This window comes from Arabidopsis lyrata, assembly GCF_000004255.2.
Source record: "Arabidopsis lyrata subsp. lyrata unplaced genomic scaffold ARALYscaffold_5, whole genome shotgun sequence".
NCBI lineage: Eukaryota > Viridiplantae > Streptophyta > Magnoliopsida > Brassicales > Brassicaceae > Arabidopsis > Arabidopsis lyrata.
This window is the reverse complement of record NW_003302551.1, coordinates 1,508,417-1,523,622: the sequence shown is the minus strand read 5'-3', so window position 1 is coordinate 1,523,622 and position 15,206 is coordinate 1,508,417. Positions and strand designations below refer to the sequence as shown.

The window sequence follows — 15,206 nt, the reverse complement described above, 5'->3', positions numbered from 1 at the left end:
TAATTATGCCTGGGTTTGTCATTGAGCAACTAGATCATGCATTGCCCAATCATCATGAAAACATGATTTATAAATCACATTATTCCGGTGGAATTTTTTTTTTGTACATCATTATTGTAATCAAGAGATTAAATAAACAATTAATTAATGAATGTTATCCTACAAAGAACACGTCGTTAACGTTACAGCGCGGCAAAGTCTCTAAAATACCGTAAATACCCTTAAAAATCTGTGTAATTACAAAATTGCTTTGGTCAACGGCCACTAACTTTTTCTTACACGTCGTTATTTTTCATTTTATTCTTTTATTCCGATATAAAAAGCGAATTTTCTATAATAGCTCGATTTGCGGGAAAATCTTGTGAAAAAGTTTCCATCTGCCTCAGAAACTTTTCTGGGAGAGCTTTCACCAAAAAAGTTCTTCTCTTCTCGTCTCTCTCTCTCTCTCGTCTCTCTGGTTATTCTTTCTCCAGATTCTCTCCTCCTAAATCAGAGACGAGATCGCTATAAACAACATTTCTACAGGTGATGATGATTTTCTTCGATTCTCTATCTTAAATCCGAGTTTTAAAAGTTTTGAATCGTTCTTTTCTGATTTCTATCTCCGATTTGATCGCCGGAAAGATTATTGGTTATGTGGTTCCGATTATGCCCGATCGATTAGATTAGATTTCATATGGTTCTGATTTCGTTAGGGTTTTATTGTTTGATTTTTGTGGAATAGTTTGGAGGAAGGAAAATGATAGGTTTATTAACTGAGAGTAGCAGCAGAAGTCATATGGTGGTAAATGTGGATGGATTGATGCTTCCGGTACCGTTGTCTCCGGTTAATGCGGAGGTTGAGGAGATGAGATCAGAGTCGCCGGTGGTTCATGAGAAAGCGATTGATATATCTGATGATGATGATGATGAGAATGAACCGCTAATTGTTTCTGCGGAATGTCGTATTTGTTCTGATGAATCTCCTGTTGAGAATCTTGAGAGTCCTTGTGCTTGCAGTGGCAGCCTAAAGGTTAGTTTTCATCATCATCATCATCTAATTCTTAAACCATTTGGTCTATTATATTGATGAATTTGTTAAAATGTAACTGAAATTGAGCAATGGCTTTGTTCTAGACTAATGGATTGTTGATGGATTTTTTGTTATGTTTTTTTTACCAGTATGCTCATAGAAAATGTGTTCAGCGTTGGTGCAATGAAAAGGGAAACATTATATGCGAGATTTGTCATCAGGTATGTTACCAATTTGTTGTAATCTTTAGGATTGTAGAATTCTCAATGTAACTCTGACAGGGGTTTTTTAATATCTGATGGTCTTTAACGTCTCTTATTACTAGTCTTACCAACCTGGATATACAGCTCCACCACCTCCACTTCAGCCTGAAGAAACAACTATTGACATTGGGTATGGTTAATTTCATGTTTCTGTTGCTCAGAATTTTATTTGAGGTTGCTTAATTATATTTGTTTCTGACTTTGGCATGTGTGTTGCAGAGGAGGATGGACAATCTCAGGTTTGGATGTGCATGATCCTCGGCTCCTTGCTATTGCTGAAGCTGAACGTCGGTATTTAGAGTCTGAATATGTGGAATATACAGCTTCAAGTGCCAGCGGGGCCGCATTCTGTCGCTCAGCTGCTCTAATAGTAAGCCTTAAAGCTTCTTGACAGATTTCTGTTAAGCTTCTAATAGTAAGACCTCCCTTGTGATAACCCCAAACACACTTTTCTTTTTCACAGTTAATGGCTCTTCTTCTCTTACGACACGCACTGACCATAACAGATGATGCTGATGGAGAAGAAGACGACCCATCCTCGATACTATCTGTAAGCTGATTGAAGCTTCTTCCTTTTTTACTTTTTCTTTTTTGTCTCATGCAATTCATGCTTACAAAATTGGAAGTTGCATGTAAGTTCTAACACCAAAAAACCACAAAATTGTCTGATTCTTATTGTAGCTTGTCTTGCTCCGAGCTGCGGGATTTCTTCTTCCATGCTATATCATGGCTTGGGCTATCAGTATTCTACAGCGCCGAAGACAAAGACAGGTTAGTATAAGAACTCATGCAAGAAATTTTCCGGACAATCTTTATTTTTCCTCACTTTCGTGTGAATCAAACTGAATCTCGACTTAATGGAACCCGATTGAACAGGAAGCTGCAGCTTTGGCTACACAGTTTGCGTTGGTGCTTCAGTCAGGGCAGCCTAGAACAGTTCACTTCACGGTATCACCGGGAATACCTTCATCCTCCATGGCTCATGCGACTACATCTACACAACAACAGCATGACGATCCTGTCTGAATTCTGATCTAATGTCATAACTATGGAGCCATTACGAGGTACGAGGGAAATCGAATGAAGAATTTGCTGTCTGTAAATTTAGAATGTTGTATGAGTAAATGATTGAAATCATTTGAGTTCTTGGAATGTTATATCTCATTCCAAATGAGTTCCTTCATTTTTTACCTGTAGCCAAAAATGTCAATAGCTTTTGAACAAATTTGTATATTATGTTTTATTTCTTTTCAAATTCAAATATTGTCTTGAAATTTGAGTGTATTTTCTATAAATAGAAACTTAAGGAAGAGCACAAGAAACGATTAATTATAAATAATTTGGTTTAATTCGATTTACAAGATTACAGAAAATACTATGAACATATTACAACAAAAATTTATAAACAAAGTGTGTTAGTGTATGAAACTATGAATCATCTTGATCTTCTCCAGCATTCCCACCATCACAACAGTGGTCACATGTCATAAAAGGTGGAGGTAGATGCAAAACCTGATCTATCCTTTTCTCAATCCAAGCCAATCTCCTCTCAAAGCTCAACACACCTCTATGCATATTCCTCACATCAATCTCAGCTACCTTAGCACAAACCCGCAAAAGAATGTAGTAATCTGCGTGAGCCGTGTATATCAATGCTCCATCTTCTTTTTTCCTCACATATTGTAGATAATCTAGTCTCTTTACCTTCACACGAGGTGGTATGTAACAGAACAAGTTATCTCCCATGTCTGTTATTAGTCTTTTTATCGCTCTCTCCTTTAATTTCTCTTCTTGATGATGATGATTCTCTGGTGATGATGATTCTCCGTGTTCTGAAGAAGATAAATCACGATCCATTGATACACTTTCGTTTCTCCTTGAAGGGCTACTACAAGGATTGTTTCCATCGCTAAATTTGCTATCTTCTAATGAAAGTTGGTTAAGTGATACATCATCATCCCAGTCTCTCCCCCTCTTGGGTGGAGTCCTACACCGTTCGAAATCCTACAAAATACATGTAAAAGAGACAGTTCGTATTCAACCTCTGAAGAACTAAGTGCTTCAGATTATCCTAATAAGAATTTGAAGCATAATATTACCTCATCTTTTGGATAACCATTCCACAGGTTGTCAACAGTTCTGTATGTATCGTCAGGTAAATCTTCTTCCAAACCAGCAAAGAACTCGTTTTTCCCGAGCGATAGATATGACAGCAGATCCTTCTCGGATTCAAGGGTTTCTGCAGCGACCTCATAATATTTAGCTTCAAGGTTCTTCAGAAGCTCCTCGGTATCGAATTTGGTTGCTTTCGTGACATCTGACAACTCTGCAGTACCTGAATTTGTATTTGAAACCTCCTCATCATGAACTGGAGAATCAAACTCTTCGAAATCGATATCTGCCTCACTAGCATTAACAAACTCCAAACTCCGTTCCCACAGACCTAAACCATTTATGTTATAAAGCATCCGTATAGCTACAATTAGAATAGACATGACACACACCCGGGTAGGAAGCTTCAGCTCATTCTTCGATAGATACAATTCTGGAGGCAGTGACCAGTTCTGTATAAGACGCACCAGTTCAAGAATCTTATCCTCAGGAATAGATAACCGCTTTATATAGTTTGAAGCTATACCATAGAAATTTACAGGAGACAAAGGCAAACCAATAATATCAGCAATGCAAGCGGCTCGTGCTTCTAACATCTGAGCAGAAATAATCTGAAAAGGCCTAGACATTATGCTTGCTTTCACCGGACACGCAGCTGATCGCTCTCCCATTTGCTCTCGAATATCGATAAAACAAGACAAATACGGAAGCTTTCCTTCTCGTGCCCATCTCACAATATCCGTAGGTAAAACAGGTGCTCCCGCATGGTGACAAGCAAGAAAAGATATCGCCAAAGAACTCGATAAAGGCAGAGTCTTTTTAAGCAGACTAACCCATATCGTCACTGCTCTTTTACCATCTAAGTTACGAGGCTCGGCTTTCTGTGTTTTAGGCCGCTTAGCATCTTTTACTTCACCTGCGAGACACCAAAAAGAGTGAGACTAAGTAACAAATAGAATCACACCAAACAATAGAATGATACCAACAAATTTCAATAGATTTCTACCATCTTCTGATTGAAGTTCGGAATCACGAATGGCTTTATCCGCCCAATCATCATCGTAAACGCCAGAGAGAGCCACGTAACGTAAAGAGATAGGTCCAACCAAACCAATAATCAAAGGAGTGACATTAAACTTGTCAACCAAAGCATCACACTGATAAGTAATCATCATAAGAAAAGCTTTAACATATCTATCTCTTGCTTCATCGTAATAATCCTCATAACTTAAAGTCTCTGCTCCAAAATCCACAGGCTCCGTTGGCTCTTTCTCGAGATAAATCTCAGGCTCTCTCTTCACTTCACGGGGCAAATCCTTCTTCTTCTCGATTTCAGATTCAAGCTGAGATTTAAAATGAGTGTAACGTATTGTGTCATCTGTGTAACGAGGCTGTGAAGGAGTGATTGGTTGTGTTATAGTACGGCGATATCTGGGGTCATAAATTGCGCCATGAGTACCTCCACCATCACCGATTAAATCGCCGTCGTCGACGCCGGTTTGGATAAGATCTTCAGCCTGAACACCGCATCGTTTGCAGTAGAAATATCCGTCGTCTTCTTCGTCAAAGGCGTCGTTGTCGCACTCTCTGCAGAGCATTGTAATTGAAGGGATTAGAAAGAAAAAGGAAGAAACTTTGGGAGGGAATAAGGAAACCCTAAATCAGATTGATGAAGACGAAGAAGTAGACGAAGAAGGAGGAGAAAATTTGCGTTCAAATTTCTGTCGGCGAAACTTTGCTTCGGGGGTTTAGGATTTGGCGGCGGAAGAGTAATTACTAATTAGGGGTTTTGATTTTAGAAAAATTGCAAAAGAGCCCCTCAAACTTTCTATTTTTTTTTAATTTTACCCTCAAAATTGTATGCTGGTTCATTTATCTGTTTGGGAAAACTCTGAAGTAACATGGTAACTAATTTTAGTGGTATATTCTCATTTACCAGAGTTCTTGAGCTCACTTCTTGGTTTGGTTTGATGATTAAGCATTTCATATTGATATTGTGCCAGGATTCTCTTAGTTTTCTCTTATCCCTTATTTGTGTAATTAAGAACCTAGATGATTAAGAAAGTTGCTTCCAAGGTTACATCAATGAATCACAAAAACATTTTGAGTTATCATCACCTAAATTGATTATCTATTCAATATATATATGTGTCCATTCACAAGGATGAATGATCCATTGATTCGAATAGATTGTGTTTCTTGTTTCGGAATCTAGAGACTTCTAACTCTCTCCTATATATTGTTGGCATTTGCTAATTACTGTAAGTTGAGTCAAAACCAAAATTATACATCCTCAAAAGTCAAAACCATAATCTTGGACAATAGTACTTGAAAGTCAATTAGGTTAAGTTTAAAGGGATTACGATCCTCAGTTATGGATTTGTTCTAACCATGCATTTTAATGAAAAGAAAATTCACTTATCTATGAAAAACAAAACAAAACCAAAAAAAAAGTTGAAAAATCATTCATCTCAATCAGAATCATAATAATTATCATCATCATCCCGGAATGAAATGAGATAAAATAGAAAGAACGCGAAGCGCTAGCGCTATAGGATTGGTTTTTTTGGGGGGATATAAGCTCGCTTCTTCACAAGCTTACCCCCGCCCCGACCGGATCAACGCTAACACCAACAACTTCACCTTCAAGAGGCATCATCTCGTATCTACATTGAGGACACGTGGAGTGAATCTCCAACCACTTCTTCACACACTTCAAGTGATACTTGTGTTTACATGGCAGCTCCGTCTCCATATCACCTTTGCTCCATTCCTCCAAACATATCACACACTCTCCTTTCTCCACCATCACTACTGTAATATTTGGCAACATCTCTACCGTCCATCTCGACGCTGGCGGTGATCTCCATGCATTTGTTGGTATGGACCATGCAACTTCATTGATGAAATCATCTTCGTCTATGACGACGGTTTGGATTATACCTTCAACCCGAACACTGCACCGTTGACAGTAGAAAAAACCGTCTTCTAATTCAAAAGCGTCGTTTTCACACTCGTTGCAGATTATCCTTCTCGTATCCATCGTAATTGTGATTGAAAAAGGAAACCCTAAATCGTTGATGAAGAAGAAGTAGACGAAGAGGGTGATGAAGGAGAATATTGCGTTCAGGATTTTCGGTGGCAGAATAATTAGGGATTTATATATATCTATGTTTTTTGCTTTTAATTTATTTGGGTCGGGTTTTGACCCGGTTTTAATGTGTTCGGATCCTGGATAACTCTATTAAGGAAATCTAAAAAAAAAAGACATTAATTAAATTCTTAAAAAACAATTTTGGTCCTAAAATATTGCTTAAATCTGATGTTTCTTTTTCTACATTCGATTTTTTCGGTAAGATTTTAAAGATATACTAGGGGAATTATCCGTGCCTTAAGCGGCCGAGTGGAATATTCAAAAGAATTAAATATTTAAACAATTTTTAATTTCTGACATTTTTTTGTATATATAGATAAATATAATTTATGATAAACGTGCATTTTTCATGACCAAATCTTCAAGATCAATAAAGATTTGACAATAGAATAAGAAGACCAATTACGCTCGAAGAATAAACATTCAACTTTTTTTGTTTTTTTATATATAACTCTTTATGCAACTTTGTTTAATAGACCTAAACATCAAGAAAGTTTAAAGACTTTGTTATTGACTCTATTATACCAAGTATACATTTGGCATTTAGTTCACTACAAGAAAATCAAGCATTGATAGCGTAAAAAAACGCTATTTATCGCAAGCGTAGCGTATTTAGAAACGCTATATCATCGACCGCGACAATAGGTCGGCAACTTTAGATAGCGCTTTTTGTATGTGCTATCTAAATTAAAATATTAATAGCGGATTTATCTCTGCTATCGTATACTCTACAATAACATTTCAATTTTGTTATAAATCTATTATTCATAATATGTGGATTTGAATTTTGCATTTTGATTTTTATTAATAGGAGCTCTAATTTAATTTACAAACACCCAAAACAATCAATAATAATAATAATAATAATTTTTATTAAGAGACCAAAAGGATTTGTATTTAATGAAGAACAACAATACATATCACAATTTTTTTCTACTTAGAAACTTCTAAAGATACATATATTCACCAAGGCGTATTCACAATCTTGATTCCTCCAACTCCAGTTGACTACAACACGGCACATCACCATTGCATAAAACGCATCCTGTAAAACCAATTCATCACATATGGACAAGGATAAAATCAAAAACAGAAACAAAACAGCTAAGAACAGCCATCGAGGTCAAGAGAGTGTGTATATACCCAAAACAGATCAAACAAGAGAGTGTGAACTTATCACCAACAGCAAATTGATTAACCTCTGTGTTAACCTCTAAATGCATAAACATTTCCAAGTTGTGGCTCGTAGCTTGAAAGCGAGTAACTGTAACAACAAACACACACATTCCCACAACAAAAATCATTGTAGGTTTAAGAGAAAGCCACCTAATATTTTAATATCAAACATATATAATACATAAACCAAATTTGGATTCCAAATTTCCAATATTTGGAAGGATACAAACTAAATGAACTACTGTACGAATGATCAGCGGAGCATTACCTTATCACAACAACAAAAACTTTGACTCGATCTTTTAGAGCTTTTAAAAGTAAAAAAAAAATGTAATTAAGACGAGTTAGTTTGAATCCCCATTTGTTTTTTTTGTCAATGGAGAAAAAGTGTTAGGAAGTAATAAATTGGATTGGTGACATAAAACGGAAAAAAAAAAAACTTAAACAGAAAAAAAAGTGTTCGTAATACATATAATAGATTGGTGATACCCCCATACCGTTTTGGTATAATTAATTTTTGATATTTGCAGTCGTACTAGTGGTGAATCTTTGTAATGATAAGATAAAAAATTAATTACTAATCACATGATTCATCCAATGATCATTTTGTTGGACGAAAAAAGTGAGGTTGAGAATCAAACACGTATGCTGTGAGATATCAAGCTTCAAATGCAAACCATTCATACGTGATACGTCGACAACAACAACTAATTAACATATTTTATTAACTACATTACACAAGTTCCTTGATTGACAGATACATGGATTTTATATAGGTTTGTATTTATTAAAACTTTCATTATGTTATTTAACAAAAATAATAGAGATTACTTTACAATTATTTGATATGTATTATATGACAAGATACGATCCCATGAATTTTCTAATATATATTACACTTAAATTATAGAGCGTACGTCAAACCATTACATAAAATATGACTATATTTAACAAAACCCAACTCGATGGTCTTTGTCAATATCTCCCCATGCAACAAAATACTTTACGACATCCCTCGTGCTTTCTATGTTTGTATCTTTGTTCCTCAAGTGAAATTCATATCCACTAGTATAGTATTTTCTTTCAATGATTCGATTTTACTTTTCTAATCGAAAAAGTTAGAAATTAAAATACAAGTAAATTCAGATTCACTTGTCAGCTCAATCCTAACATATGTCTTTGAAAATGTGTGTCCGAAAAATTGTCAGCCCATTATTAATTATGTGAAACAATACTTTCATTTGAAGTAATTAAGAAAACAATACATTAATTTACTTTGTCTCATGTAACACTTTAACACTCCATTGGTAAAATCAAATCGTTTACAGTATTTTCCAATCTTATTGAAAACGATCGTCATTAATTTGTTAATCGTATGATGGTAATTATTATTAAGAGAACCCTTTAGCAAAACAAAACAAACATATTTTGTAGGACATGGATTTAATTTGCAAGTTAGGCGATGCTTATGGTGTTAAAAAACTGAAGTCACTTAAATGTATATGAGTATATCGTACAAAAGAAAAAGTAAGGAGATGCATAAGATATCGTGTAATGTCTACATGTTCATTGGTTGTGATGTAAATGAACAAAAAAAAAAGGACTTTGAAAGAAAATCCGCCCCAAAAATATGGTGGCAAATGTGTTTTAAATCGGAATCTTAAAAACATATAGTAGTGCGAAACGTCTACGTACAAAATACGAATATTGAACGAATAATTAAAGAATGCTTTCTGAAATCTGCAGCAATATAAAAGTATTGAACTATTTAAGAGATCCAGTTGCAATGTGAGTACTACTAGTACTGTATTAATAAGTCTTAATCGAATTAAGACCATGTCATTATAATTCCTTTTTTTCGTGGTCACGGGGTAACATTATTTTTCTATTATTTTCCATTGATTGGCAAAGATTTATCATCCAATATTTTTATCCAAATAGAAAAATAAATCAATTCACACACAACAACAACTGGCCAATGACTCAAACTGGAACCCACTCACATTGATCAGATCATAACACTTTAGCTTCAGAAAAAAAAAACAGCTATCAAACATTTCGTCTTGTTTTTCTATTTATACCCTAATTCCAACATATCCACACACAAGAAAGAAAAAGAGAAAAAATATAAAGCCACCAAAAAGAAAATGGTGACACTAACACCATCTTCTTCTTCAACTCCAAAGACATCTTTTGATTTCATGAAGAATAACAACAGTCACAGTCTCTATGTTTCTTCCTCTTCCCCTTCTTCTTCTTCTTACTTGAGCAGCAAGGAAGATGCTGTTCTCACAACCAAGAACCTCATGGAACCAAGCAAAACCCTAAACATGAGCATCAATATTCAAAAACAAGAGTTTGGCGATGAGAAGAAAATGGTGAAGAAAGCTACTGAAGATCCAGAGATTGGTGTGTTTGGAGCTGAGAAGTACTTCAATGGAGACATGGATTCAGACCAAGGCTCTAGTGTTCTGTCTCTGACAAACCCAGAAGTTGAGAGAACCATCGTCGATTCGAAGCAGAGCGCGAAGAAATCTACTGGAACCCCGAGTGTCCGGTCTGAATTAAGCTGGAACAGCCAGAGCGTGTTGCTTCAAAACAAACTGGTGAATAGCTGCAACAGTTCCTTCAAGGAGAAGAAGAAGAACAGTAATGGTCAGATTCAAAAGGCGAGCAATAATAAGAAGAGTTTTCTCGCAAATTTGGGGTGTAAATGCGCCTGTTCTGATGGGAATTCAGTAGATGTCGACGATAAAATCTCGGTTAAGAGAAGCGCTGATCCGAATATCTCTGTTATCGCAATGAGGAAGAACGAAAATCAGATGAGATCTTCTGTGGATATGAACACAGAACTGATCAAGATTCAGAAGCAAGAAGAGTTATCACAGAGGAAGTCTCTTGAAGTTTTTGGATCTCCTGTAACTATTGAGAAGAAGAGTACCGTTGTTCAGAAGAAGCTCCCCTTGCCTCCATGGAAATCAAGAACAGAGGAGGAAGACACAAAGAGTGAAGGGAGTGATTCAAGCTCGGATCTTTTTGAGATAGAGGGTCTTACAGGGAACCCTAAACCTTTTCTTACAAGGCAAGGAAGTGATCCGGCTTCACCTACGTGTTATGCGCCAAGTGAAGTAAGCGTAGAATGGAGCATAGTGACAGCAAGTGCAGCAGATTTCTCTGTTATGTCAGAATGTGCAACAAGTCCCGTAAGAAGAAACCGATCTTCTCAGATTCCTAGAATCCCTATTACCGCTAAATCAGCACCGGAGAGACGGAAATCGAGTAGCAGCGGAGGCAGTGGTTTCTTGATGAGCTGCAAGAGTCATAAATCTGTTATGGTTTCTGGTGATTTAGACAGAAGAAGCAGCATCAATAAGACAACACCGAGTTATGTTCCAAGATTCCCAATGGAGACTACTAAACCTAAAAGTTTCGAAACACGAAGAAGGATCAGCAACAGCTCGATTTCTCACACACAATCATCTCTTCTTTATAGTCAGTGATTGCACTAAAGTAAAAGAAAACGATTTCAATCTCTTATCTCTCTTTATCTATAATATCTACCGAGTGAGAAAGATTTATAAACTTATATAATGTCTTGTTGAGTTCTTGATCACAATGTGAAAATCAAATGAATTTTAAAGGGTTTCTTAGAGACCTCTTGCACCAAAGAAAAACTTACTCAAAGAGTGAAAAATGATTAGAGAGTGAAAAACACAGATCTCAAAGTCAGCAAAATAAACAGAGAGACATTCCAAAAATTGGCCCCACCAAGTTTTGGATTTAGTCTCAAGAGGGAGAGATATGAGTTTTGTCTTAGCTTCAAAGGGTTAAATCAAACGTACAAGAGATTGACATAAAGAGCTATTAATGAGGAAACTTAAATAAATGAAAATGTCATTTTACCTAACATATCTAAGATCTGGTCCTGAAACTCATCTAAAGGCCATGTATGTCTGAAATAAAAGTAAGGTAGACAAAAACCTTAATTGCTAGTTGAAAATATGAGAAAAAAAGAACCAAAGTGCTTACGAAGACAATAAATGCAGAGAAGATGTATATCTCTGTAGCCTACTCATAAGGGAAATGATTGAATTTACCACAAATGATCTTATCCAGTTCATTGAAACTTTCTCTGTAAGTTAATTCAAAATGGGCTAATTAGATTTCAAGAAATGAAACCAAGATGATGATGATCCCAGACATCAAAGCTAATATAGTATGGGCTTAAAACCAAGAATCATACAGATCTTGAAGATAAGTATTGTATCCTTCTCAAAATAATTGAACCATCACTTATATATATTCATATAAAATATTGAAGTAAAATAAAATCATGTAACTAGTCAGTTTCCATATGTGGAGGAGAGAAGAACAACAAAAGCAAGAAGACATTTATGTTAAGAAGGCAAAACAAGATTACTCATCTTTGAATTCTTTGGTTGGCCATTGCCTCAAAGCATCCGCGTGCTCTTTCGTCAAGTGAATAAAGGCAAGTTGGTACCGAGACTCCGATCCCACATGACAAAAAAGGGCTGAGAGAAGTTTCTATTTAATTCCATAGAGTTTGTGGTGAAACATTCACTGTCTTGATGTGAAAGGGGTTCGTTCCCCAGGAGCCCACAGGAGAAGGAGAAGAGTCTTGTGTGGTTGCATCTCCATTACTTCCTGTCACCAAAAGAATACAAAAACCCCAAACATTGGTTCAGGAACAGATGATGTTTATAGATATTATAGATATTACAATCTGATATCTGACAACAAAGTGGTAACAGTACACAGCAACACTAGGATTCTTGACTGTCTCTAGCTATGTGTCAGTTCCTAAGATCTTCCACAGAGATAAAGAAATGATCATATGCTAACATAATGAAAATCAAATCTCTTTAAAGCACCCCTAAGTGTATCATAACATGAAAAAAAAAAAACCTTTTAAAGGAAAGATCACACGCTCTTCACAAAGCTACGAGTTACAATGCTCTGATTTCCAAGTAACGTTTAATGTTTAAGTGCCCCAAGTGAAACCGATAACTCCACTCAGCAAATATGTATTCTGAAATTGGTATCTCTAGCAGCATGTAACACGATATCTAAGTTTGTTTTCATCAGCATCTCTGTAAAAATATCACCATTGGATTTTGATATTGGTGATATTCGACACTGGCACCCAAATAGTGGTCAATAATATGAATTATGTAAGCTATTTAAGTGTTAATATTTTTATTAGTTAGACTATTGCAAAGAGAACAATATTGGGCTTTAATATTGGTGGGTTGAGCCAGGCCCGTGCAGTAGTGCAACGCATGGACGACTCGTGAAAGCACAGATAGCAAGCTATCTTAACAGGTTTTCTCCCTTAAAAAATAGAGTTAATATCATGTGAGCCGATGGCCCACATATCAAATATTAAACTGATAAGAACAGATACTACACTTGATCTTAGCCAAAAGGCCGAGAAAGGTATGAATTGTTTGGACCATCAAGCTTCTCTTATATACACCAACTCAAAGAGCGAGCTATTCATACTTTAGCGATGTGGGACAAAAACACCAAACCCTTTTCTTTAGCCCTCAGACAAATTAATCAAAAATTTAAACATTATTAAATTAAGTTAATTAACATTGTAATAAAAGGAATAAAGAACAAATCTCAGATTTTATATATGTTTTATTTTCTTCTGCGAGATTTTTCGTCATGAATTTGGTTGTAGTTTTGAATTAGAATGATTTTTTGAAGCATCCTAAAGCTTTACGCATAATGAATTTGGTCTGAATTTTTGCAGTGTTTGGGAATAATGATACCGGAGAGGCACAAAAGTTTGGTCGGATAGTGAAATTGAAGCTCTCACATTTCTTCTTGTTCTTTGTGTCACTCTTTTTCATCTCTTGCATGTTCTCTCGCCATAAACTACTCTTTCATGGTAAGCTTTGAGAACTAAGAAAATGTCTTTCTTTTTTCATCTTTCGAAAATAAATAAACACTCTTGGATTTGGTGTAGGTTCTGAGTTCTTACCTTATTTTGAGCAAAACCGTAAGCTTACTTTATCTTATTTTAAGTATTTGTGTAAAAAGCTACTACAAGAGTCAAGAGTTTATTGTATTAAGTGGATTTTGAATCAAATGCAGCTTACATGAAAAGTCACATGTTGGTTTCATCGGAGATTGATATATGTTGAGGGTTGATTCCTCCATTAAACTTGCAATATGAATAGAAGAATTAGTCGAAGAAGAAGAAGCAAGTTGTCGTGTGGAGGAGTCAACGACACAAGAGGAGAAGAAGCACAAGTCAATAAGAAGAAGTTGGGCTTGAGTGTTTTTTTTAATGGGCTGCAGAATGAATTAAGGCCCAATTGAAGAAGTGTTTTGTTTAGTTTAGTTTTAACTAAGTGTAAGTTAGAATTGAAGTGAGTTGTTGGAGTTGTTAAGAGTCTTTTTTTTTTTTTTTTTTTTTCCCAAAAAAAAAAAAAAAAAAAAAAAAAGTGTTAGAACCTAGGAGTATGGTCTAGTGTGTAAGAGTCATGACATGATTAAGGTTCATGTGTCTAGAGTAGCAAGTAGAGATAAACCACTATATGTATTGTATGTGTGTGTGTCTTGTAAGGAAAGCATCAAAAAAGATTCTTAAGAAAAATGTAGTCTCTTGTGCTTATCTCTCAAATGTTGTACGGTTTGTGTTAAGCAAAAAACAAGACACAAACGTGAGTGAACTAAGAGATGTAAGGCTTGAGACAGAGTGATAAGAGAGTAAGAGAGCTTACCTTGGTGTGAATGTGAGATTTACAACAATATATGATTAAGCAAAGACCACCCAAAAGCAAGAAGAGAACCAAGCGTATGGATTTTTGTATTTATGAAGATTTTCAATGAATGCTTGTGTTGATTTGTTTAATCTAAGGCTAGATTGTTTACATATAATGCAGATTTACTTTGTGAAGTTCCACTTGCTGAATTTGTTGATTGCATACTTGAGCCTCATGATTATTTGAATTTTGCACGGTTTCCGTTATGCTTTGTAGAGACTGAGACATATGATACGCCTAGGTTTGGAGGGCATCAAACACTCAGAGAAAGAGAGAGAGATCTTACTCTACAATAAATCAGACAATTCACTGTGGTTTTGTTAAAGGGGATAATGATTGAGTCCAAAGCTTTGATATATAAGTGGAGTTTTACTCCAGACTTCTCAAAACAAACGCTAGTTACAAATCACCTAGTGAGTGTGAAATGAGGTTGTTTCTAGGAGAATGAAGGTCTGGCTATATTCTCTAAGTTCACTCATGAAATGTCATGACTGTTTAGGGCCAAAATGAACACAATATAGAAAGCTTGATTCGACGAGAAAAAGTAGCTGGGTTCTACTTGTTGTCTCGGTTTACATAAAAATCTGGATTTTGGATCACTATTCCCAGGAAAGTTTCAAATTCGCACCTTAACCAAATGTTTTAATCTTGATCCGCATAATCCGAACTGATCCGGTCTGAACCAATTCAAT

General features: G+C 35.7%; 4 protein-coding genes and 1 long non-coding RNA gene across 6 annotated transcripts; 2 read left to right on the top strand and 3 right to left on the bottom strand.

The window, feature by feature from the left end:
- Positions 1 to 348: 348 nt before the first annotated feature.
- LOC9311250 lies at positions 349 to 2,549 on the top strand. Its single transcript, XM_021025697.1, has 8 exons — positions 349 to 525; positions 725 to 1,012; positions 1,162 to 1,233; positions 1,338 to 1,405; positions 1,495 to 1,645; positions 1,739 to 1,825; positions 1,957 to 2,046; positions 2,152 to 2,549. Exons 2-8 carry the CDS (start codon positions 740 to 742, stop codon positions 2,299 to 2,301), a joined length of 891 nt encoding a protein of 296 aa, XP_020881356.1. The 5' UTR covers positions 349 to 525; positions 725 to 739; the 3' UTR covers positions 2,302 to 2,549.
- A 36-nt stretch (positions 2,550 to 2,585) lies between these two features.
- On the bottom strand, positions 2,586 to 5,169 carry LOC9311249 (TATA box-binding protein-associated factor RNA polymerase I subunit B). 2 transcript variants are annotated; one of them, XM_021025696.1, is made up of 4 exons: positions 4,394 to 5,169; positions 3,375 to 4,303; positions 2,980 to 3,279; positions 2,779 to 2,906 (listed from the first exon to the last, which is right to left on the bottom strand). In XM_021025696.1, exons 1-4 carry the CDS (start codon positions 4,983 to 4,985, stop codon positions 2,871 to 2,873), a joined length of 1,857 nt encoding a protein of 618 aa, XP_020881355.1. In that variant the 5' UTR covers positions 4,986 to 5,169; the 3' UTR covers positions 2,779 to 2,870. The 2 variants fall into 2 exon arrangements, with proteins under 2 accessions (XP_002875181.1, XP_020881355.1); XM_002875135.2 differs by having other exon boundaries at positions 2,586 to 3,279; positions 4,394 to 5,164.
- Positions 5,170 to 5,977: 808 nt separating this feature from the next.
- LOC9312921 (E3 ubiquitin-protein ligase RING1-like) lies at positions 5,978 to 6,430 on the bottom strand. Its single transcript, XM_002875134.2, has one exon. The coding sequence runs from the start codon at positions 6,428 to 6,430 to the stop codon at positions 5,978 to 5,980; it is 453 nt and encodes a 150-aa protein (XP_002875180.1).
- Positions 6,431 to 7,392: 962 nt separating this feature from the next.
- Positions 7,393 to 7,719, bottom strand: LOC110228486. The gene is made up of 2 exons (XR_002332038.1): positions 7,685 to 7,719; positions 7,393 to 7,586 (listed from the first exon to the last, which is right to left on the bottom strand). It is a non-coding gene; the product is annotated as an uncharacterized LOC110228486 (long non-coding RNA).
- A 1,827-nt stretch (positions 7,720 to 9,546) lies between these two features.
- On the top strand, positions 9,547 to 11,373 carry LOC9312920 (protein PHYTOCHROME KINASE SUBSTRATE 1). Its single transcript, XM_002876806.2, has one exon. The coding sequence runs from the start codon at positions 9,865 to 9,867 to the stop codon at positions 11,215 to 11,217; it is 1,353 nt and encodes a 450-aa protein (XP_002876852.1). The 5' UTR covers positions 9,547 to 9,864; the 3' UTR covers positions 11,218 to 11,373.
- The last annotated feature ends 3,833 nt before the right edge of the window (positions 11,374 to 15,206 follow it).

Excerpts from the sequence above, each read along its gene's own strand:
- LOC9312920 (XM_002876806.2), top strand. The coding sequence starts at position 9,865 with ATGGTGACACTAACACCATCTTCTTCTTCAACTCCAAAGACATCTTTT.
- LOC9312921 (XM_002875134.2), bottom strand. The coding sequence starts at position 6,430 with ATGGATACGAGAAGGATAATCTGCAACGAGTGTGAAAACGACGCTTTT.
- LOC9311250 (XM_021025697.1), top strand. The coding sequence starts at position 740 with ATGATAGGTTTATTAACTGAGAGTAGCAGCAGAAGTCATATGGTGGTA. Across the intron at positions 1,646-1,738 it reads GTCGCTCAGCTGCTCTAATA|TTAATGGCTCTTCTTCTCTT; the intron begins GTAAGCCTTAAA and ends TCTTTTTCACAG. Across the intron at positions 1,826-1,956 it reads ACCCATCCTCGATACTATCT|CTTGTCTTGCTCCGAGCTGC; the intron begins GTAAGCTGATTG and ends TTCTTATTGTAG.
- LOC9311249 (XM_002875135.2), bottom strand. The coding sequence starts at position 4,985 with ATGCTCTGCAGAGAGTGCGACAACGACGCCTTTGACGAAGAAGACGAC. Across the intron at positions 4,304-4,393 it reads CGAACTTCAATCAGAAGATG|GTGAAGTAAAAGATGCTAAG; the intron begins GTAGAAATCTAT and ends GGTGTCTCGCAG. Across the intron at positions 3,280-3,374 it reads ATGGTTATCCAAAAGATGAG|GATTTCGAACGGTGTAGGAC; the intron begins GTAATATTATGC and ends TGTATTTTGTAG.